Source organism: Stegostoma tigrinum, chromosome 15 (assembly GCF_030684315.1).
Source record: "Stegostoma tigrinum isolate sSteTig4 chromosome 15, sSteTig4.hap1, whole genome shotgun sequence".
In the NCBI taxonomy this organism is placed as follows: Eukaryota; Metazoa; Chordata; class Chondrichthyes; order Orectolobiformes; family Stegostomatidae; genus Stegostoma; species Stegostoma tigrinum.
Window position 1 is genome coordinate 49,918,153 of NC_081368.1, and position 24,301 is coordinate 49,942,453.

General features: G+C 41.1%; 1 protein-coding gene across 3 annotated transcripts in view; it reads right to left on the bottom strand.

Moving 5' to 3' along the window:
- The window catches only part of cstf2 (cleavage stimulation factor, 3' pre-RNA, subunit 2), a 68,924-nt gene that overhangs the window by 8,964 nt on the left and 35,659 nt on the right, over positions 1-24,301 (bottom strand). For 2 of the 3 annotated variants that reach the window (XM_048544516.2, XM_048544515.2), the window contains 5 exons: positions 21,637-21,929; positions 15,999-16,139; positions 6,906-7,114; positions 5,682-5,765; positions 3,914-4,037 (listed from right to left, as the gene is read on the bottom strand). In XM_048544516.2, the coding sequence (XP_048400473.1) occupies positions 3,915-4,037; positions 5,682-5,765; positions 6,906-7,114; positions 15,999-16,139; positions 21,637-21,929 (850 nt within the window). In that variant the 3' untranslated portion in view covers position 3,914. The remainder of the gene's footprint in view (positions 1-3,913; positions 4,038-5,681; positions 5,766-6,905; positions 7,115-15,998; positions 16,140-21,636; positions 21,930-24,301) is intronic. The other variant, XM_048544517.2, reaches the window with a different exon arrangement.

The window sequence follows — 24,301 nt, forward strand, 5'->3', positions numbered from 1 at the left end:
AGATTGAGATATGGAGATATGGTTTTTTTGGCTGTGCATGAAATTGGAGCAGAATCATGAAAAATCACTTACTCCACGACAACAGTCGTGTCACAGAATTTTAGTAGACTCAGATTTGAAAAAAGCTGGGGCTCAACATGAGTCACCTTGTTTTCAGAACTGCTGTGGGGGAATGATGAAAAGAACTGGAGGACACAGGAATACAGGCCCCAAGAGCAGACCAGGCCATTCACTTGGCAATTCAGTTCTTCCAACCTGCTCCACCATGCAGGAAGATCATATCTGATCTGATGATAGTCTCAACTTCATTTTCCTGTCTGTCTCCATAACACGAGACTCCCTTGTCTTTAAAAATTCAAATTACTTAACTAAATTCAATAATCAGACTTCATTGTTTTCTGGGGGAAAAGTGGTTTATTTTAAGGGAAAATTTACAACTTGGAATGCTGAAACATAACAGAAAGGCTCTCAGATTATCCAGCTCTGTTAACGGTCACCACAGAACATTTTTCTCTGTAACTGTGGACCTTTGTAGTGTTGTACATCGTGTAACTTTGCCTCAATTTGAAGTGAAGCCTTGCTATTGTTTGACTGAGTATTCATTCTGTAATTACGGAATAATTATGAAAAATAAAGATCTGTTACCAAGATGTGGTGGGGGGGGGTGGGTGGTGGTGTTGGTAACTGAGCATCCATGGAACAAACTCAAAAGGCTAACCTAGTATACATGGGTCAAATACTGCTTCAAATCTCAGTCCTTCTAAAAAGGAGGAATAACAATATTCATTCTGTTATTGCACTCAGCTCCTACCAAAAGCTTACAGTGTTTTTCCACTACTTTCAGTGTTGCTAATAAGATCTTATCTCGCTCTTACTCATTTCCATTAATGCTAACCCTGCATGACCTCTGCACTGTTCAATCTCTCTCCTGGGATAACTCACCTCTTGAACAGTACTTACAGACATGCTAGCCACTTTCACCTCACTCAATCTCTCCTTATATCCCATTACAGTAGAAAACAGCCCACAACAGGAAGGACCAGCCAGGATGAAGGGGTATCAGATATTACGCTTATCACCCACTATAAGGATAGAATCATGTCTCTCGCTGGAGAAAGCCGGGACTTCCCTGCAGGGATACAGATGCCAAAACATTCACGTCCTGCCAACTTAAGTACTACTTTTATCTCCACTGCAACTCTCACATTAACAACCCACCACTGTTATCTGGTGCACACCACTTATAATCACTAGCCGTGATGCCTTCCTCCTGGTGTAGAAATAGCCTGTTCTGTTAGTTGGTACCTCCCTGACCCCTGAGGAAGACAGTGTTCCAAGGTCTCAGAACGTATTGGCAAGGCTACCTCCTGACACTCTATTGGGAATGTCAGATGTCCAACATTTGGGAGTGCTGACTGGCAAGTTCTTTAGTTTGACAGCTTGACAACTGGCCAAGGAAAAAGTGCCCCATGGCACTGACATTTGTAGGACTGGCAGAGTCCAGGCAGGAGAGGACCCTCCAGCAATTAGGGACTTCATGAAATCCCACTGAATCAGCAGACAGGCATGAGAGGCAATAGCCCTCATTGCCCAAAAGCTGCAGGCCAGCAGTTACACAAGGGGGACACAGCTGCATCAACCATGCAAGGGCCTGGCTCTATATCCATCCACCTCCACCATGCCTGAACCTTTGAACACAAAGTTCATAATGAGAAGTGTTCATTCACTTCTGGCAAGGAGATCTCAAGTACATCTGGGTCTCAAAACAAATGCTTCAGAGCTTGCCTGATCATATCTCCTCGGCCCAAAGGACACTATTGTCAAGAGGGCTCCCTTCAACTTCAGAACCTGGAACTGCACTGAGGTGGCATGGAAGGGAAAGAAAAAGACTTTTTAAGGGCATATTGGGGGCATGAGTGGCATTGCGCTGTATATCAATATTCACATACCCATAAATGTTAATGATTTTGCACCATATTTGCTTGTTTTGAATTTCTATGGCTGGCTGTAAGTGTGCCAGGCTAATGTCCGTTCACGTCCCTAACTGCATTAGGATTACCCCATGGATTGTCTGATATGGAGCCATAGGGCTTTCCATGATTCACTCCCAGACTGCAGAGACATTAGTCTGCTGTCAGTCAGGGGTCTAATCAAATATGTGACTGCAACATGCCAGGACTCACCAACTGACAGGTGTCTCCAATGGTTTTGGTGAGGGCTACTCCTCCAAGCCTGAGAGGTATGGGCTGCTTGCTTGCTGCATAAGCAATGTGTTTTCTGCATTAGCTGTTAGCAAATGGTGCATGTGAGAGAATGGCACTTTAGTGTCGTACAGCAGGATGGGAAGCTGCCTGGTTCTGAGACTGCAACTAATAGGCAAGGCAAAGCAAAGCAAGACAGTGAGGGAAAGCATCCAGGAAAGTGCCAAGTGAGTCAGAGCATGTTGAGAGTAAGTGAGCAGCCCTGCGATGCATCCAACTCCAATTCATGAAATACGTGCCTGTCCCTGCACTCAAAATGCCCATCCAGCAGCCTTTCAATGCTAGTTGCTCTGAACAGGTATGTATTTCATGAATTGGAGTTGGATGCATCACAGGGCTGCTCACTTACTCTCAACATGCACTGACTCACTTGGCACTTTCCTGGATGCTTTCCCTCACTGTCTTGCTTTGCTTTGCCTTGCCTATTAGTTGCAGTCTCAGAACCAGGCAGCTTCCCATCCTACTGTCATATAAGTGGATTGAAGGGGTGCATTGAGGATCCTAAGGAGTTGGCAATTATTGGATACCAATGTCTTACAAATTTGTTCATGGTGGATCGTACAATAGAAAGCTGAGGCATGGAGAACACGAAATCTTTAGTTAGTAATTCCCCTTAACAGGCAAAATGCTGCTACCTCGCAAGATGTCCTTGATGCCCAGAACATAGTTAAAGGACATGGTGAGTTGTTCCCAACGTTGTGACAGGCCTTGCTGGACCTCTCATGGAAGTCTGCCACAAATCTCACCATTGTCCACAATTTTCAAACTACTTTAAGATTCTACCAAAAGTCAGTGTTTTTACAGTAAGGAAAGAAGCCCTTCATCTCACTGCTTCCATATTGACAGTGTTTTAAAAGTAATTATATTGTATTCTTGTATTTGTTGTTAAAGTTGGCAGTATGTGTTTAAGTTTGTATAGTCCTTTAGACTTAATCACTTAAGATCAAGTAATGACTAAATGCATAAAGACAATTCACTACATCAACTTTATACACAGAAGATCAGGGAAACATTTGCATTACGAATGATTAAGGAAGTTTGTAAAATTACTGGGAATCAAACAAAAATTTACGTCCCCTACTGCCTGCAGAGCTCGGGCATAGTAGAGCAAATGAACAAGATATTAGGGAGAACATTAGCTAAAAGCCATCCAGGAGACAGGACAAGAATGGCCTGATCTATTGTAATAAAATGTGAGGCTGGATGAACACAGCAGGCCCAGCAGCATCTCAGGAACACAAAAGCTGACGTTTCAGGCCTAGACCCTTCATCAGAGTCTCTCTGAAGAAGGGTCTAGGCCCGAAATGTCAGCTTTTGTGCTCCTGAGATGCTGCTGGGCCTGCTGTGTTCATCCAGCCTCACATTTTATTATCTTGGATTCTCCAGCATCTGCAGTTCCCATTATCACTGGCCTGATCTATTGCTTACTTTCTCAAGGGACCTAAGCTGCACAGCCTCACAAGCATTCGAGGGCCTGAGTACATCATCTCTGCGCAGACACACTGGCTTATAGTTATAGAAATTACTGTCATGCAGAGACCTTGGAGGAAAAATAGGGGAAACTCAGATTTGGACTCAGGGTGACAACCTGTGGAGCAATTGGATCAAGTCTTCAGCCTAATCAGATACTAAGTGACTTCTTCTTAGTTTACCTCAAGGGGCTCCTGCAGATTTCTGAATCTGTTCCTTCAGAATAAGGATACTCTGTCTCTGCTCCGGAGGTAGCATGGCAATCTGTTCTGGAGTCAACTGGAGTACCTGCATAATCAGCGCAGCCTACACCAAACAAAAGGAGGAAGACAAAGTCAAACAGGGAAAATAATTGAGCAGAAAACACATTTTCTTGGCATTCATTCATGGATTAATTTAAAAAACCTGGAATGAGGGCATACATTTCGTCTACCAGCCCAGTCTTCCCATAGACCATGTTCAGGTGTAGTGTTTGGAATCAGCTAGATCTTTTTCACCATGAAATCCTCGAGTGAGGTTGTTTACCTGGGCCAATCATGAAAGCCTTGGCTGACCAATATAACCAGGGGATTAGAATCTCCTCAGTTTGTGAGGGATGCTAACTCTGAGCTGGCTGACTACAGTCAGTGTACTGTGCACAACAAAGGGTACCATGGTAATGGGATACTGGCTTCTGTGCAGTTATTTCATCAATATATTCTCTTATACACTCCCATTATATGGATGTAATCAGACTGCAAAAGTTATTCAAAAACACTTGAACATAAAATAGGTCTTACAACTGGGTAAGTAGCTAAGCCAGTGAGAAATTGAGCTATAGAGAAGTATACTTCTTCTCCTAATCTCCATCTTTTAGTGGGTAATTGATCTTGGTGCAAATTTAGGGGCACAACCTTTGGCTCAGTTATACTTGGATATAAAAAAAAGCACAGGAGTTCTGGATTTGCCATCCAGTTTCCCTTACTAAAAATGCAAGGGTAAAGAATTGAATTTAGATAGGTTTGAAAGAACTGCAATATTCCTAGAATCTAGTAGTCTGCTCACAATGTCTTTAAGATAGGAGGGAGGGTGGAAAATGGGTAGACATATGGAATAAAAACACACATGTTTAGAATATTAATTAACCCTCATATTTCAACTAGTTTAAAAGAAATTTTGATTTTGATTTGCCTCATATGCCTTTAACTGTTGAATGGTATATGCCAAAAGTTCCTGTTTACTTGAAGGATAAATGAATTAGAAAGGATGCACTGTTTGTGGAGCCATACACCAGTTTAAGATTACGACATGTAACTGATATTTGACCATATTATACAAAAAAATTACTAATGAACTTAGTAAAGTTACAATCTTAGGTTCATGTATGCCTTGTATTAAAAACTGCATCAAGTTTACACCACACAGATTGGAGGATTCTAAAACTCGGAAACAGGATGACCGATTTAGAACATTCTGAAATACTTCAGACCGCAGAAGTAGAATATTAAATCTTGTCTTCTGGAATGCAGTGTATCCAACCAGTGTGTAGTCAGCAGTCATGCTTCACTTGTTTAACCCACGCTAAATTTGTCAAGAGTAGAGAAACCAGTGCACTACTTTATCTGATCAGCAGTTTTCCTCGACCAGTTGGTATGTGGTAAACTATAGTCAAGGATGTTGCACCCTGTTTTTCCCTCCCTCTTAAAGGGAAAATTCAAATATATATTCTACTTCCTATTGTTTGAAAGCTCAACAGAAAACCTTTAAAAAAGGAACAGAAAGTTGAGTTTAAATGAAACATTCAGAAAAGCACATTCTGCACAGATTGCAAAATGTATGTTGGATAGATTAAGCACACCTTGGGCAGACTAGCCTAAATACTGAAAACCTGCTTGCTAAAATTACCAAAATTAACTGGATTTAAGTCATGCACCATCACTTTGCACTCTCCTTCACAGTGTCAGCACTAACCTTCTCATGGTCCTGAGGTGTCACTTGAGTCTGAGCAGGGCTGAATCCTCCAGGTTGACCCCCAGCCACTGTGTGAGTAGGACCCTGGGAGGCACAAGTGAGAGGACTGCAGGTAAACACCAAAACACATCTCTCTAAACTGTTTAATAGTTTACCAGAAGACTTCTACAGGAATGCCATAAAGTAATGTTCATTTCAACGCTGAGGTGGTGTCACGATTAAAGTGGCAACAATCACGGACACTTCTAAAACAAAATCTCCAAGGTAAATCTTTTGAAAACATTCATGAACAAAGGGGTTTTTCAAACTAACAAGTAGTACAAAAGCTAAACTAAACATTTGAATATATTTGCTATGGTAAGGTGACACCAAGAATAGCTCATATGCTCACAGTGTTGGGATTACTATTCAAGTATGATTAATGGTGCAGAATATACAGACTAAAAATATGGAACCATTTCTTTGACAGCATTCCTTAAGTACATCAATTTAATATAACTAAATAAAGAGTCCAAACTGCTCAAACAAGCCTTCCCACATGAAAGCAGAGAGCAGTGTATTTTGCTATATTGCATGCAGTTGTGCAAAATTACCATTTCACAACAGTTTATTTAAAACCATGAAATGGGGAAGTTATGCTCGAACTAAAGCAACCGCATGAAACTCTTCTGCACCTGACAGTTGAAGAAACTATCACACTGTCACCTTGATCAAATGAGGAAATCAATCTGAACTGATGATGACTAAGACACCACTGTAAAGTTGAGCAACATATTCAGCAAGCTGTTGGAAGTGGCCAAGTAGATTAAACCACCGAGACACTAGGTAAAACTGTAGAGTAGTTCATCATATGATTGAGCTATTGCATCAGGACGCAAGAACAGTGAAGGAAGGATAATCACAAGTTTCTGATTTGAGCCATTTGACTGCAGAGACACGCAGAGGAAGTCATTCTGCTTTCCACATGGGAAAGGGGAACCAACAGGCGCAGTGCCTTTTCCTAACTACTATTGTCTATCTACTAATCAACTACAACACAGCTATGAATTGTTCAATGCACGAGGGGCCTGGACAGTCTGAGGTGAAAAGGGATGGATTTCATGATCCGAAGAAAATAATCTGGATTTCTTATGAGGGTGTACCAATTTGAAGTATTTTATTTTTCATGAACAATTAATTCCAACCAAAATAATGGTTCACTAGCAACAAGTCTAACTCCCTTACCTGTCGGGGTGGAACAGGTTGCTGGGATCCCTGTGGGCCACTGTTCCCTATTTGATGAGTGCTTGGACCTGGAACCTGTAGTCCTCCTGCCATTGGCCCTCTTGGATTTGAGACTGGGCCTTGGTTTGGACCTGGTCCTGGCCCTGGCCCAGGCCCTGGTCCTCTGGTATCAATACCTCTTGAATCAATACCTCTGGGATCTCTAGTGCCTAAACACAAATTAGAAACCGTGTTTGACTTTAAATAACTTTTCACTTCCAATTTCTACAAGACTCCATCTTCTCATTAAATAACTTAAGTATTTGGCATTAAGTAGTGCATTTTGTTTCGAGCATACTGCAGACCTTACAGTAGGCTTATAGTAATGGACAATTTTCTGTCATTTATCAATTTATGCACCTAGTTAGAATAATCAAATATTTTGCTTCATTTTCAAAAAGACTCTTCTCAAATTAAACTTTGCAATTATCACAAAAGTAAAACTGCATTAAAAATGAACTCTTCCTATTACTGCAATAAGTAGACTGTTCGCAGGTAAAGGGATGTCTGATACGTGGGAGGTCTTCAAAAGTGTGCTAACAAGAATTCAGAGTTATGATATTCCTGTTAGAGTGACAAGTAAGGCCAGTAGGATTAGGGAAAAATGGATGACTAAAGATATAGAGTTTTATCAAGAATAAAAAAAATCACACATTATCTACAGACAATGGGTTCAAAAGAAATTCTTGAACAGTACAAAGAGGGTAGTGGCATTCTTAAGAGGGAGATCAGGAAGGTGAAGAATGGATAAGAGATAATCTTTGCAGATAAGACTAAGAACAATCCAAAGAGATTCTACAAGTACATTAAGAGCAAGAGAGCAACTAGAGAGACAGAGAGAGAGAGAGAGAGAGAGAGAGAGAGAGAGAGAGAGAGAGAGAGAGAGAGACAGGCCCCTTGAAGATCAAAAAGTTTGTTTTTGTACAGAACGTCAGATGGGACAGATATTAAAAAAATGTAAATCAGGTTATAGCGTGGAGGAAGAAATGGAAGCTAGAGAATTCAGGGAGATAAATATTGATGTTCATATTACAGGACATAAAGTGCTGGAAGTTGAAGAAAACAAAGTCAGACCAATTTCCAGGACCTGATCTTGCATAAGCGGGGACATTATGGGAAGTCAGGAAGGAGATTATGGGGCCCTTGCAGAAATATTTGTGTCATTTGTCACAACGGGTGCAGTGCCGGATGACTGGAAAGTGGCTCATGATATGTCTTTGTTTAGGGAGGGATGTAAGGAGAAGCTGAGGAATGTCAGACTCATGAGTCTGACTTCAATGCTGGACAAGTTGTTGGACAGGATTCTGAAAGATAGGATTTACATGCATTTGGAGAGGCAAGGAATGATTGGGGATAATCAGCATTGTTTTGTGTGAGGGAAGCTGTGTCTCACAAACATGATTGAGTTTTGAGAAGTAACCAACCAAGATGATTGATGAAGGCAGAGCCATAGTTGTTGTTTGCTTGGACTTTAGTAAAATCTTTGACAAGGTTCTGCATGGTAAATTAATTAGTAACGCAAGATCACATGGGATTCAGGGTGAGTTTGCTAACTGGTACAAAATTGGCTTGACAGTAGGAGACAGAGGGTGGTGGTGGAGTGTTATTTTTGGACTGGAGGCATGTGACCAGTGGTGTTCCACAGGGTTCTGTGCTGGGTCCACGCTTGTTTGTCATTTATATAAATGATTTAGACAAGAATATAGAAGGCATGGTTAGTAAGTTTGTGGATGACACCAAAATTGATCTAGACTAATTGGGTCAACAAGCTGAGGAGTGGCAGATGGACTTCAATTTGGATAAATGTGTGGTATTGCATTTTGGTAAAATAAACTAGGCAGGACATATACAATTACAAGTAGGGCCTTGGGTAGTGCTGTAGAACAGGAAAAATGTTAAAGGGAAGAACTCTCAGCTGTTTGTAGTGGAGGTAATAGGGCCCAAAAAGAAAGTGCAAAAACTGGCATAAGGGCACATTAATCTGAATGCTCAGAGCATTCGAAACAAGGTGGGTGAGTTGACGGTGCAAATCATAGCAAATGGGTATAATTTAGAGGCCATTGAGAGACATTGTTACAGGATGGTCATGGCTATGAGTTAAATATCCAGGGGTATCAAACTGTTCGAAGGACAGACAGGAAGGTAAGGGAGGCAGTGATGCTCTGATATTAAGGATGAGGAATGAGGGAGGAGTTAGCTAAGGTAGAATGGGAGCAAAAACTTTCTGGTGGGTCAATTGAGGAACAGTGGAGGGCTTTCAAAACAAGTTTTCACAGTGCTCAGGAGAAGTATATTCCGGTGACAATGAAGACCTGTATGAAAAGAGACAGCCAGCCATGGATGTCTAAAGAAATAAAGGAAAGCATCAGATTGAAAAAAAATACACATGCAAAAAGCAAAAGAGTAGTGGGAAACTAGTCAACTGGGAAATCTTCAAAGGCCAACAGAAAGCCACAAAGAGTTATAAAGAAATGTAGGATAGATTATGAGAGTAAACTAGCTCAGAATATAAAAAACAGGCAGCAAAAGTTTCTATAAATATGTAAACTGTAAAAGGGTGGCAAAGGTAAACACTGGTCCTTAGAGATTGAGAAGGTCAATTTAATAACTGGGAATGAGGAAATAGCCAAGGCATTAAACAGTTATTTCATGTCAGTCTTCACAGTGGAAGACACAAATTACATGCAGAAAACTAATGGCAAGAAGGTTATAGCAGGCGAGGACCTAGAAACTATCACTAAGGAGACAGTGCTGGGCAAGCTAATGGGGCTGAAGGTAGACAAATCTCCTGGCCCTGATGAAATGCATCCTAGGGTACTAAAAGAGGTGATGGGGGAAAACAGCAAATGCACTAGTAATTATTTACCAAAATTCACTGGACTCTGGCTATTTTCCAAACTGCGGGAATTAGCCCAATGTGACGCCACTGTTTAAAAAGAAGTAGACAAAAACCAAGTAACTATAGGCCAGTTAGTTTAACTTTGGTAGTAGGGAAAATGCTTGAATCTATCATTAATGAAGAAACAGCAAGACATCTGGATATAAATTGTCCCATTGGAAACACCCAGCATGGGTTCATGAAGGGTAGGTCATGTTTAACTAATTTAGTGGAATCCTTTGGAGGATATTACTTGCATGGTGGACAATGAGGAACCTGTGGATGTGGTGTATCTGGATTTCCAGAAGGCATTTGACAAGGTGCCACACCAAAGGCTGCTACATAAGATAAAGTTGTACGGTATTACAGGTAATGTATTGGCATGGATAGAGGATTGAATGACCAGTAGAACGCAAAGAGTAGGGGTAAATGGGTGTATTTTCTGGTTGGCAGTCAGCAGCTCATGGTGTGCCTAGGAACCAAAGTTGGGACCGCAATTGTTTGCAATTTACATAGCTGATTTGGAGTTGGGGACTACGTGTAGTGTGTCAAAATTTACAGATGATACAAAGATGAGTGGGAGTGCAAAGTGTGCAGAAGACACAAAGTCTGCAGAGGGATACAGACAGTCTAAGTGAGCGGGCAAAGGTCTGGTAGATGGAGTACAATGTTGATGAGTGTGAGGTCATCCATTTTGATAGGAATAACAGCAAAATGGACTATGTTTTAAATGGTAAAAAATTGCAGCATGCTGCTGTGCAGAGGGACTGGAGTGTCCTTGTGCATGAATCACTAAAAGTAGGGTTGCAGGTGCAGCAAGTAATTAAAAAGGCAAATGGAATTTTGTCTGTCATTGCTAGAGGGATGGAGTTTAAAAACAGGGATGTTATGCTGCAGCTATGTAGGGTCCTGTGTGCAATTTTGGTCTCCTTACTTGAGAAGAGATATACTAGCACTGGAGGGGATGCAGAGGAGATTCACTCGGTTGATTCCATAGTTGAGAGGGTTGGATTACGAGGAGTGACGGAGTAGGCTGGGATTATACTCATTGGAATTTAGAAGAATGAGGGGAGATCTTATAGAAACATATAGGATTATGAAGGGAATAGATAAGGGGGAGGCAGGGAGGTTGTTTCTGTTAACAGGTGAAACTAGGACTAAAGGGCATCGCCTCAAATTAAAGGGAAACAGATGTAGGACTGAGGTCAGGAGGAACTTCTTCACCCAAAGGGTTGTGAATCTGTGGAATTCCCTGCCCAGTGAAGCAGTTGAAGCTACCTCACTGGATATTTTTAAGGCAAGGCTAGATAAATTTTTGAACAGTAAAGGAATTAAGGGTTATGGTGAGGAGGTGGGTAAGCGGAGCTGAGTCTCAAAAAGATCAGCCATGCTTTTATTAAATAGCAGGGAGGGCTCAAGGGGCCAGATGGCCTACTCCTGCTCTTAGCTCTCATCATGTTCTTATGTTTTAACAGAGGCACTGGGGCAGGGCAGGTCATGTACATAATTCTTTGAAGTTTGCAACACAAGTAGGTAAGGTGGTTAAGAAGACATTTATCACATTTGCTTTCATTGCTCAGATCTTTTGAGTGTAAGAGTTCGGATGTCATATTGAGGTCGTACAGGATGTTGGTGAGGCCTCTTCTAGAGTACTATGTCCACTTCTGGTTGCCTGTTAAAGGAAGGATATTATTAAGCTGGAGAAGGTTCAGAAAATATTGACCACATTGCTGCTGGGAATGGAAGGTTTGAGTTATAAGGAGAGGCTGGATGGGCTGGGACTTTTTTTGCTGAAGCGTGGGAAGTTGAGGGGTGACCTTACAGAGGTTTATAAAACCATGAAGAGTACAGATAAGGTGGATAGCAGGTGTCTTTTCCCTAGGGTCGGGGATTTCAAGACTACGGGACATTTTTAAGGTGAGAGGAGAAAGATTTAAAGATGACATGGGGGCATTTTTTTTTGTTTTACACTGTGTGGTTCTTGTGTGGAATGAACTTCCAGAGAAAGTGGGAGCAGTGGCTGCAGTTACACCATTTAAAAGATATTTAGATAAACACATGAATAACAAATGTTTGGAGCGATATGAGCCAAGTGCTGGCAGGTGGGACTAGTTTAGTTTGTGATTATGGTTGGCATGGGCAGGTTGGACAGAAGGGTCTGTTTACATGCTGTATGCCTTTATAAAACTAATATTCAGTACAGTGAGAGAAAGGACAGAAATTACATCTGTCTTTACACTTTCAGTCAGTTGGCAGGCAAACTCAGAAGTCAATTGCAAAAGGCAACGTTCTACAAAGAGCAATCAGTTGACCAAGCAGTTAATTCATCTCAGGTGTTGCTGTTTCAGGAAGAATGATGATTAGAAACCTAAGCAAATTCCTTGTTCTTCATTAAATACAGCAAACAGAATCCTTCCATTCACTCGAGTCTAAATCTAAAACTGCACCTCTTTCACACCTCAGAGGAGCATAACCCAAGTTCTCGTCATGGAATTTAGTTTCAATCGCATCGTATATTACTTGCTGAGCCATGTTCCCAGTTGTCAGTAACTTGGTTTTAGAAGGTTAATCCATTTCAGAGACTTTAAACAAAGTACGCATCACAACAGCATCCCTATCCCTGAGCCTGAAGATTCAGGTTCAAGTTCCACTTGCCGCAGAAGTGTGTCAAAGCATGCTGAACAGGTTGATTAAAATAAGTCACTTTTGCGCCACACAAATGTCAGGCAATTATCATCTTCAATAACAGACAATTTAACCACCAACTCTTCCATTAGCATGATTGAATCTTCCAACAGCAACATCCTGAGGGTCACCAGTGACCAGAAACTTAACTGGTTCCAGCATATAAATGGTGTGGCGAAACAGCAGGTTAAAGAGGCTAATATTACTGCCTAGTGGAATTACAAGCCATAGCTCCAGAACATTAGCCTGTGCCTATGGTTTACTAGTCAAGTGACATTGTACTCCACCAACTCTCCCTAGCGACTAACCTATTAAACTCTATTAACCCACATCCAGTCATGAACACTGGTGGACAATCTAGCATTGAATGGGAGGAGGATGTTCCTTGGACATTCTCATCATTGTTGACTGAGCTCAGCTCAAAGGCTGAAGACGTTTCAACCCCCTTCTGCAGCTGATCATTTCAGTCTCTTCCCTAGTTCCCCACTTTCATTGACATCAGTTTTCAGCCAGTACCATTTGACTCCACCTGAAATTAAGAAATTCCTTGAAATATCCTGTCCACAAAATGTAGATCAACCAGCCAATAACCATCTCGTCAAACTACTGTGAAGCATCAACAGTGAAATGGAAGCCATCAACAGATCTAACAACAACACTTCCAAATAACATGTTTATAAATGCTTAATCCATCTTCAATCAGCCTCCCCCTCTCTCCCTATTTATTTCAGAACCCTCTACCTCTCCCCCTTTTCTGAAGAAGGGTCTAGGCCCAAAACATCAGCTTTTGTGCTCCTAAGATGTAACTTGGCCTGCTGTGTTCATCCAGCTCCACACTGTTATCTTGCATTGTCCAGCATCTGCAGTTCCCATTATCTCTTATAAATGCTTAGCTTGGTTTGCACCAGGGCCATGCAGTTACAGACCTCATAATTGATTAGATACAAATATGCTCAAAGAGTTGAAATCAAGAGGTGAGATAGGTGACTGCTGTCAACATGAAACAGCAGTGTAGCATTAAGCAGCCCATGTAAAATTAAAGTCAAAAGGAATCAGGGGAAAACCCTTTATTTGATGGAGTCATACACAGCACAATGGAAGACGTTTGTGACTATTAGGAGGCCAATCATCTTACAGCAGCTTTCCACATCCAACCATCATTTGTTCATTCACCAACAACCTTCACTCTAATGTAAGGTGAAGACTGGGGACTTCTGCTGATGATTACAGTGTTTATTCCATTTACAACTCCTCAATTTTAAAAGCATTCCATGTTTGAATGCAGCAATACCTCGCCGAAGTTCAGGTTTCGGCTAATGAATGGAAAGTAACATTCATGCTGCAAAATGCCAGGGAATGAGACAGGTGACTGTCTCGCCACTTCCCATTCGATAGCTTGGTCATCACAGATTCCACACCCAGTCAACATCTTAGAGTCACCACTGATCTTAGAAGCTGGATCAAGCACACAATTGCTGCCGCTAGAAATACATGTCAGAAACTGGGTATTCAGCCTAGATTGTCCTAAAAGCCATCTACAACACAGAAGTCAGCTATGTGAATAAACACTTTCCATTTGGCTGACTGATTACAATTTCAATATCACTCAAAAAAATTGACACCATCCATGACAAAACAGCTCATTTGCCAATATACCACTAAATTTTCACTTCTTTCATCTCAGTGTACTGACATTGCAGTGTGTAATAACTGCAGTAAGTCTTTCAACAACTGAAGAAGGCTTTTTTTGACAGCATCTTCTAAATGCGCAACCTTTGCTACATTAGAACATTACAACCGGAAAAGTCCTCTGCATGTCCAACACAATTCTGGCTGGAAATATATCTTCAAGATCCTGGAACACACTCTCCAACCACACTGTGGGGTACCTACCTCATGAGGATTGTAGGCTTTTAAGATCATCATCTTCTCAAAAGCTATCAGAAACGGGCACTGTCAGCAATATCCGTATCTCACGCACAAGAAAAAAAAAGGTGCTTGACAGATGTTACGTCCAGTGACAGCAAATGGACTAAAGTCACTGATAACAGAATTGATGGTAACAAAAATAAATTAATAACAGCATGTGAAATTCAAACTTCAAATGCAAGATCTATCATGCTCAGGAATGAGTTTGGGCCAGTTTTACTTATCACCATTTTAGCAACTTTTCTTTTTGCCAAAGTAATTTGTTTTAATAGCATGCCTGAACTTCTCTTATTTACCACTGTATCTGCTTCGGAGGCAAAAATATCCAAATCTACATCAATTAGACATAGGTGTAACTTGGTATTAAACAACCTCGTTGGGGAAATCTTAAAGGCTAAGAGAAACATCAGATACTGAACACTAACATGTTTTGCAGTATCTACACCACAGCTTTCAAAACTAAAAGAAGCCAAACTGTACAGGTATACCACAAACATATTGTACAAACTATTCTACAGAATAATGTAACAGTATTAAAACGAATCTTCAGTTCCTTATGTGAACAGCAATATATCTATCTTAAAACATAAAGCGCACATCACTAATTAAAGTTATAAATCTCATTAATTTAGAAGATGCACTGAAGCTGTTTGAACTAAACTGCTTAAATATTTGAAATTAAACAAGTTTGGTTTAAAAAATATTAAAGTACAACTTACTACTACAAGAACAGCCTCACAATAAAATAACTGCAGTTAATGGGATCACAGGATGGCTCACAGCATCAGACCCATTCTAAAAAGGTCACAGACTCAGTGTCACAATGATGGGCCATATAAAGATCATGAATTTTGCCAACGGGTCTAATAGGTTTGCTGTAGCCGAAAGTGAAGTATATCTCTGTCTACCTGAATTTGAACTTTCTATTGCACAGCAGGGTATCACTGTAGTTAACAGTCCTCCAAAGAGAAGAATACTGAAATACTAATGGCTGAAATGCTGGAAGCCAAGATCAGTTCACTGTCCACCTAAGAGGATGGATACAAGGAGGGGCAGCAGCGAACTTCAAGAAAAGAATTGAAAAATCTTGCTTTGTGCTTTGAAGTGCCATTTGTTAGGACTTCCTATATTTTGGATACTGGACATCTACTTTTTTTTAATTTTAACCCTTTGAAGAGGTGGCTAACTAGTCGATTGTCTCTATAGTGCATTGTGAAGCATACATTACATTATTCCTAGTACTGGTAGGGTCACTTCCTGGTTAAATAAAAGTTAAGACTCAAAACATAAATTGGCATGTGAAATAATCCCAGCATCGAGGAAGGAATGTCCACTGTTCATGTTTTGTTAAGCAAAACTAAACCTACAGAATTGCTATTTATTTGCTTCAGGAATGTATGGTTCAAGGCATCTAGCTCAATGTTCTCCCAGCCTGTAGATCTTTGGGATTTCTGTCAAGACCTGGAATTAAACCCTTCAGCAGCATTTGCAAGAAGACACTATTATCTAGACACTGTGAGCCAACCTAGAGTTACAGTGCAGATGGACTAGGTATTCCTCACCCATGGGTGCATTTGGTTGATGCGTGTTCGGGTAAGACCCTCCACGAGGGTCTTGCTGAGCAGGAGGAGGTTGGGAGCGAGGATCATGCTGAGGTCCAGATCGAGGATCATGAGTTGGAATACTGCGGGGATCAAATGAACCTAGGAGGCAAATAACTACTAATGATAGCAGGGACAGAAAAGATGGAAAAAAAACACAAAAGTACACAAAGCAAGCATCAAGGCACTAAGAAGCTTCATTTCTAAGGTTTCAATCTTCCTTATGAACATCAACTTATGAACTTTTATGGCAATTGTCCCTTTCCTTCCAGGGTAGAAAGGCCACTAGTTACAGTTTGGATAATGTGAGTCTGCTATGATAACTTTTAGGATGACAGTGATATAAATGTCTTCAAGCAACTAACAAATTGTTAACTTAATAAATGACATTGAAATCACAGCCTGGTCACCAAGTACAAAAAAAAGGCCACTTCAGGGATCTCAAACCGAACAAAAGGATAATGTTTTAGATGATGTTTTGTTCAAGCTTCCTCTAGTTTTTTTTTGTTTTTTGCAACTGATTTCCAACAGTCACTGTTTCCCTTTTAATCATGGTACCAGATATATGCCAGTGGCCACCTAGATTCTAGAGAAAAAGGGACAGATAATAATTCACTAAATGTTCATACCATATTAAGTTCCATCATAATTTAAATTCAGGACAAATTCAGATTTTGTAAATTGTTGAGTGAATATTAGTTTCTACTTTACAACTGTTGTAAAAGGGAGGGTTTCTCAAATAGCCAGAAAGAAGGTAATTTCCAACTGCACATCTTTTGTGCTAATTATAACATTGTCAAACAGGAGGAATTTCCAATAATCAACTTATGGTGTGTGATGGTCTCAGCTGGGAAGGGAAAATCATACAATTGGCTATATAGAGATAATGGGAACTGCAGGTGCTGGAGAATCCAAGATAACAAAGTACCTATACTCTCCTCTCCACCTATCTTCTTTTCTCTCCATCTTCGGTCTGCCTCCCCCTCTCTCCCTATTTATTCCAGAACCCTCTCCCCATCCCCCTCTCCGATGAAGGGTCTAGGCCCGAAACATCAGCTTTTGTGCTCCTGAGATGCTGCTTGGCCTGCTGTGTTCATCCAACTCCACACAATTGGCTATATAGTTCTTTTTCTCTCCTTCCAACTGAGAAATCAGCCATTCCATTCCTACCTATAATCCACTGATTTATGCTGAAGTCTACAGATATGAAGTTCAAACATCGGCAGAGTCCAGTTCATTTGTGATGCAGGCTTATGGCTGAGCAGTTATCTGACACTCAGCATAAAGGCTTGCAATATGAAAAACTGCTGTGTGGATTCAGTACGGAATAAATGCTACAAAAGTTTTCCTAGCAAAATGTGACTACAGCAGGAGAGAAAGCCATTTTTAAAATGCTTCTAAAATCCTAAGAAACTTGCTAGTCTGAGAGACATTACTGCTGATATCAGAAAGCCCATTAAAGAATAATTCCTAAGAAAAATACCCAGGTTATCTTTCTTTCTTGTCTTTGACATTTAGGAGTTATTCTAAACATGAAGACTTCAATTCAGGCAAGTGTTATGTTTAGTGGCCCTTCCTCAGAACTGATTGTAACTGGGAAAACGTCAGTTTATATTGTAGAAAATAGGGAGGGGGATGGGGTAGGGATTAAACAATTGGATAGAACCTGAAGAGACAGAAGGGCAGTTGGATAGACAAAGGAGTTGATAATGATCTGGCAATGACGGTGAATAGTTGTTAATAGGGACTGTTAGTGACTAACAATAGGTGCTGTGTGTGAGGAAAGAAAGAGATAAACCAGGTGAAAATGAGAACAGGGTAGAAATTGGAAGTGAAATTGATGAATTTTTCCAGTACCAGATGAGAGAGGGAAGCTGCAACAATGATATCATCGATATGTCAGAGAAAGAGTTGTGGAAGGGGGCCACAACAGCACTGAAACAAGGAATGTTTCCTGAACCCCACAAAGAGACAGGCACAACTGGGGCCTATGTGGATACCCATGGCCACCCTTCTGACCTGAAGAAAACGGAGAGGAGTTAAAAGAGAAGTTGTTGAGGGTGAGGACGATGGTGGTGGGTGGGGGCGGTTCAGGTCTTTGCTCCAGGAAGAAGCAGACAGCCCTAAGACCCTCCTGGTGAGGAATGGGTGTGTAAAGGAATTGCACATCTATGGTAAAGAGGCAGCAGCTGGAACCTGCCAACTGTTGTGACAGAGACGGAGGAACTGAGAGAGGGGGATGGAGTCTTGACAGGAAGCAGTGTGTGAGGACGTATAGTTCAGGTAGCTACAGAGTGTTCAGATGAGGCCAACTTTGACAAGGGAGCCTCTGAAATGTCTACCTTCTTCCTCAACTGAGGACTCCCCAGCACCGCTAGCTACATACCCCTCAACTGGTTCCAACCGATCTCCCGTATTTTCGCCCTCAACCCTCCTCTTACCTCCCACGACTGCAACAGTGTTACCCATGTTTTTACCTACCACCCCACCAGCATGGACATCCAGAAGTCATCAGACACTACTTCCGCCACTTCTAGTGAGACATCACCACCAACACATACACCCCTTCCCTCTCTTGTCTGCCTTCCGCAGGGACCATTCCCTCTGGGGCATCCTAGTCCACTCTTGCTTCAGCCCCAAAACCTCCGCACATCCTCACTGCACCTTCCCCTACAACCAGTGAAGGTGCAACACCTGCCCATTTACCTCCTCCCTCTTCAGTATCCAAGGACTCAACCATACCTTCCAGGTGAAGCAACAGTTCACCTGCAATTCGCACAATCTAGTCTCCTGCATTTGTTGGTCACAGTGTGGTCTCCTGGGAAAACATTGTGGAAACGAAACACAGACTGGGTGACTGCTTCACAGAACATCCACGTTCTGCTCACAAAAAAAAGACCCTGAACTACCTGTTGCCTGTCACTTTAACACACCACCCTGTTCCCTGATTAACATCTCTGATTCTGGCTTGCTGCAGTATTCCTGCGAAGCTCAACGCAGGCTCATTTTCTGCTTGGGGATACTGTAACTCTCTGGACTCAATATCAAGTTCAATAATTTTAGGGCCTAAACTCTCCCTTGTGTTAGCCCCCTACCTCACACACAGCACCTATTGTTAGTCACTAACAGTCCCTATTAACAACTATTCACCGTCATTGCCAGATCATTATCGACTCCTTTGTCTATCCAACTGCTCTTCTGTCTCTTCAGGTTCTATCCAATTGTTTACTCCCTAGCCCATCCCCCTCCCTATTTTCTACAATATAAACTGACGTTTTCCCAGTTACCATCAGTCACCCCTCTGAAACATTAACACTGACTTTTTCTTCACAGATGCCATTAGACCTGCTGCGTTTCCAGCAACTTCTGTTTTTGTTCCTGATTTACAGCATCCACAGGTCTTTTGGTTTTTAGCTTTTATTAAGTGTTATGTTTGAATGCCTCTCAATCTATATGCATAAATATAATTTCAGAACAAGTATCTTCCAATCATGGTGCTTTTTTGACCTATGTGGTGAAGACCGTCAGTCAGTTCAGACACAAATAACTAATTCCTCTCAATTCATTCACGGTGAATGCAGTTCATAACTGAATGAGCAGGTTCATAATAAATCAGCATAAAGAATATGAACTCCACCATAAAAACAAGGACATTATTAAATTGCCGAGTAGTCATAAAGCATCTTCTTCCCATTCCCCCTTGACCTCTCTCATCCAACCTTCCAACTTGTGTATTACTGTTCAATATCATTCAATGTGAATATATGCCATAAAACACCCTACAATGTACAGAAAGAACAAGCACTTACTTGGCAATGTTCATGCTCAAATGATTCTACAGCATTTAAACCTAATGAAATGCATTTTAAGTGTAATCAATGCTGAAGTTTGAGAAGCCTAACAGCCAAATCCCACCTGAGCAGAATGACTAGATAACTAGTTTTGTGTTGCTACTGAGAACACAATGGAGAAGTCCCTTGCTGTTCTATAAAATAATATCAGAGGATGACTATAAAAAGTACCTAACAGAAAAGATATGGCTCGGTTAATTGTCTCACTTCAAAAAAAAACTCCAGTTCCAACCATATTGCGTTCTCTCAGAATGAACCCGAAGTTTAATTGGCACCTCTCTGTTGATGCCTCCAGAAGACTGATTCAAGATTGACAAGAGGTGAATTCTCCAAACTGCAGAATCAGAGCACGATACAATATTAGAGGTAACCATACCTATTGGAAACTTTATTCCCACTCCGTTGTTTGTTCCCAAAATTATTTCCTATTCATATGTGTATCCAATTCTTTTCTGACTAGTTTCACTGAAACTGGTTCAGAAATCATTTCAGCTGGCACATTCTAATTCACGGCTTACATTTGTTTTAGATGTCACCTCACGATTATTTGTCCAATCACTAAAGCTTGGTCCTCTGTTACAGCCTCTTATGCCTGTACATCACTTATACAATTAAAACTATCCATGATTTGTCAAGTCTTCACTATTCTTTTCTATTCTAAGGAGAACAACCTTAGTTTTTCACCATACAACTAAAATCTTCAATTTCTGGTACAAATTTCAAAAATAACTGCAATTTCTCACTGGCGCTGATTTTCTTGCTTAAAGTGTAGCGCACAGTGTCGTTCCTATGTACAGTCATAAATGAAAAACTGCATACTCAGTGACTGCGTAACTTATCAACAATCTAAATCACCATTTGATAATTAAAACATCGAATGATGTAAACTTTCATGTTGCGTTACTATTTTCACAATGTTTGCTCCTGATAAAACAGAAATAATTTTCTGCTTGATACCACTGGCATGAACTCAAATTGTCTATCACTGACAGAGTAATTTGTTGACAGAACGTTGGTCGCAGAAGCACCCTTTCATTTTGCATTCTTTTAAAACTATACTCTTTGCAACCCACAAATGCTTAACGGTTCTTCTCTCTCCACATTTCATTCCATAAAATAAACAACTCTGCTTTGTAGTAAATTATCATTCTGCGTTGCAAGTGCCTCCAGTTCACTGAGGAGTGATTGATAAGCTGAAGGCATGTTGTAGAATAACATTGATAAAGTCAGCCTTTCTCCTTCCTTCTTCGCCACCACATCCATATCACATTCCCAACTCATAAGCAAACAAACAGTCAGGATGATGCACCAGCAAACCTAGAACTCACAGCTACACAGATGTTAGGAGTATTCCTTACAGCTGAATATTGAGGAGAGGAACATTAAAAACATGTTTGAGGCCTCAAAACAGCCAGTATTTTTGAAATGCCATGATATGCTGAAATGTCAGCGGCAATTATCAGGCACAATTTACATATGCAACTGCCAGTTGTGATGTTCACATGTAGTTGAAGCATTTCAGACTGATTATTGACACACATGGTGATGCATTTTTAATTATAATATCAAGTGCACTGTAATATGTTATTACTTTCGCGCGCACTTTTCAAATGGAATCAAAGCATTAAAGTCAAATGTAGACAATTTCAAAATAGTTAAAAAAAAATCAGGAAAACTTCAACTGATTCTATTTAGTCACAAGTGCTATTTCCAAACGATCCTAATTTTTCTGTTAAGCACTAACTTGCCTCTAGACTCATGAGGAGGTCCTCTCTGATCCATCATTGGACCTCTTGGATCTCCCATCATCCCTCTTGGATCTCCCATTGGTCCTCTTGGTTCTCCCATTGGCCCACGTGGCTCACCCATTGGGCCCCTCTGTTCACCAATGGGTCCTCTCTGTTCTCCCATTGGCCCTGCTCTCATGTCATGTTGCATTCCTCGTGGTTCATGGGCATTCCTCATGTCAGGAGGTCCTCTGCCATCATGACTAGGCACATGGTGCATGGGTGGGCCTTGATGCGGGGGACCAATATACCCTCTGAAAAACAGAAGAACAAAATTATCTGCAGGCTCAATAATGGTTGGCAATATAAAAATGATGTACGCCAATAACAGTGATGCAGTGGGAGTACAATCTGGGACATACAAATCATTTTTTCAAGGGCTGGGGGTATTGCTGGCAAAGCCCATCAGAGTTAGAAACACAGGTCACCTTAAGGATCAATAGATCAGTTCCAAACTTGACTGAGAGCACATGATGCTCATTCAAATTTCATATTTAAGTACTGAATTAGGAGCCCTCTTGTGGCATAGTGATACCCTTGGACTGGGAGGCCCAATTTCAAGTTCCACCTGCTCCAGTGTTGTGCAATAACACTTCTGAACAGGTTGATTAGAAAATTAGGTTGAAGAAAAAAAAAAGTACTGAGTTAGGGCACAGTTTTAATGCGGTGGCAGTTTCCATACCACCACACTGGGAGGCCCACGTTCATCCCACCTACTCCAGCGGTGTGGAAAAACATTTCTGAATAGGTTGATAAGAAAAATAGATTAGATACTGAGTTAATGCCCTCTAGTGGCATAGTGGTATGACTGTACCACTGGAACAGGAAGTCCAGGTTCACATCTCACCTGCTCCAGAAGTGTACAGTAACATCTCTGAACAGGTTAATTGAAAAGAAAACAGTTCTTGTTGTGCAGTGGTAATGTCCCTACTTCTGAGTGGTTAGCACTACTGCCTCAGAGCACCAGAGATCCAGTTTTGATTCAATCCATGGGCAACAGTCTCTGTGCAGTTTGCATATCCTCCCCTCCTACTGTGTCTGTATGGGTTTCCTCTTGGGTGCTCCGGTTTCCTCCCACAGTTGAAAGATGTGCAGGTTTGGTGCATTGGGTATGTTAAATTGCCCATTGTGCCCAGGGGATGTGCAGGGACAGGGTAAGAGGGTGGGCCTGGATGGGGCGATCTTCAAAAGGTTGGCATGGACTTAATGGACCAAATGGTCTGCTTCCACACTGTAGGGATTCTATGAAGGCAGCCCAGGTTCAAGTCTCAACTCTTCTGGAAACGTGTAATTACATTCCTGAACAAGTTGATCGGACTTGGGCTGTCTTGTGGCTCAGTGGTAGTGTCCCTATCCATGGGCCGAGGAGCCCAGATTCATATCTCACATGCTCCAGAGCTCAGTAATAACATCTCTGAACTCAGTGACTAGAAAATAAAATTAAGTAGAGTCTTAATTAGGTAATTAGGTGGTCATGAACAAAATGGGTTCTTGTGGCACAGCAGTCATTTCCCTACCTCTGAGACAGGAGTCCAGTTTCAAGCCCCACCTGCTCACATCATCTCTGAACAGGTGATTAGAAAATATCTAAAATGAAATAAGGGGACTCTGTGGCCCAATGGTAGTGTCCTTACCTCTAGGTCAGTACACCTGGGTTTAAGTCCCACCTGTTCCAGGGATTTGTAATAACATCTCTGAACAGGTTAATTGGAAATATCCTAAAATGAAAAATAGTGTTGTTTTCTGGCCTAATCGTGGATTGGTTTCTGGACAGGCACCGAATCCAGAAAGTAACTGTGAAAATTTACATTTGTAGTATACCACAGGTTTGTACTGTCAAGTCTTAGAAAATTTCTGGAAGCGTTTTAATGGCAAATTCACTGTATGGATACTGGTGTATAAAACAAGGCCAGCATTTATTGCCCATTCTCAAAAACTAAAAATTCAACACTGGCTTTTGCAACAAATGCATTGAGGTTTACAGTAACATTTTGAAAAGAGTTGAAGAACTGACAACACCACTTCATAATTTACAGTAGATGACAGACAGAATATGTTCATTGAGGTCTAAAGGGAATTGTTACATAACATACCATTAAAAGGAAGATTAAAGAATGAGAAATATACCTGAATGAATGTGTTTGCTATACAACATAACATTATGAAAACCTCAAACTGGTTTGCATCAAAGCATTGAAATATTTCATGTAACTAAAGTTGGAGGCTGCTCTCGTTTAGAATTGCTCAATGGGCTAATCTGGCAATCAGCTGGTTATGAAACTACCCAGGGGCTGTTTTCATAGATCAGATATTTTCCCTAATAGAATGGACATACTGAACTCATGACTGAATCACCTTCCAGTGCATTTTTGAACACAGGTAAGTGGTAGCTAATGTTGAAGTATGCAATGAATAGTAACAAAGTTAATCTTAACTTTGTATTACATCAATTTCAAATAGGAATCTCCTAATACATTGCAAGGCCAATCTGAGAGTAGCACGGTGGCTCAGTGGTTAGGATTGCTGCCTCAGTGCAAGGGACCCGGGTTCAATTCCACCCTCAGTGACTATCAGTGTGGAGTTTGCACATTCTCCCCATGTCTGCATGGGTTTCCTCTGGGTGCTC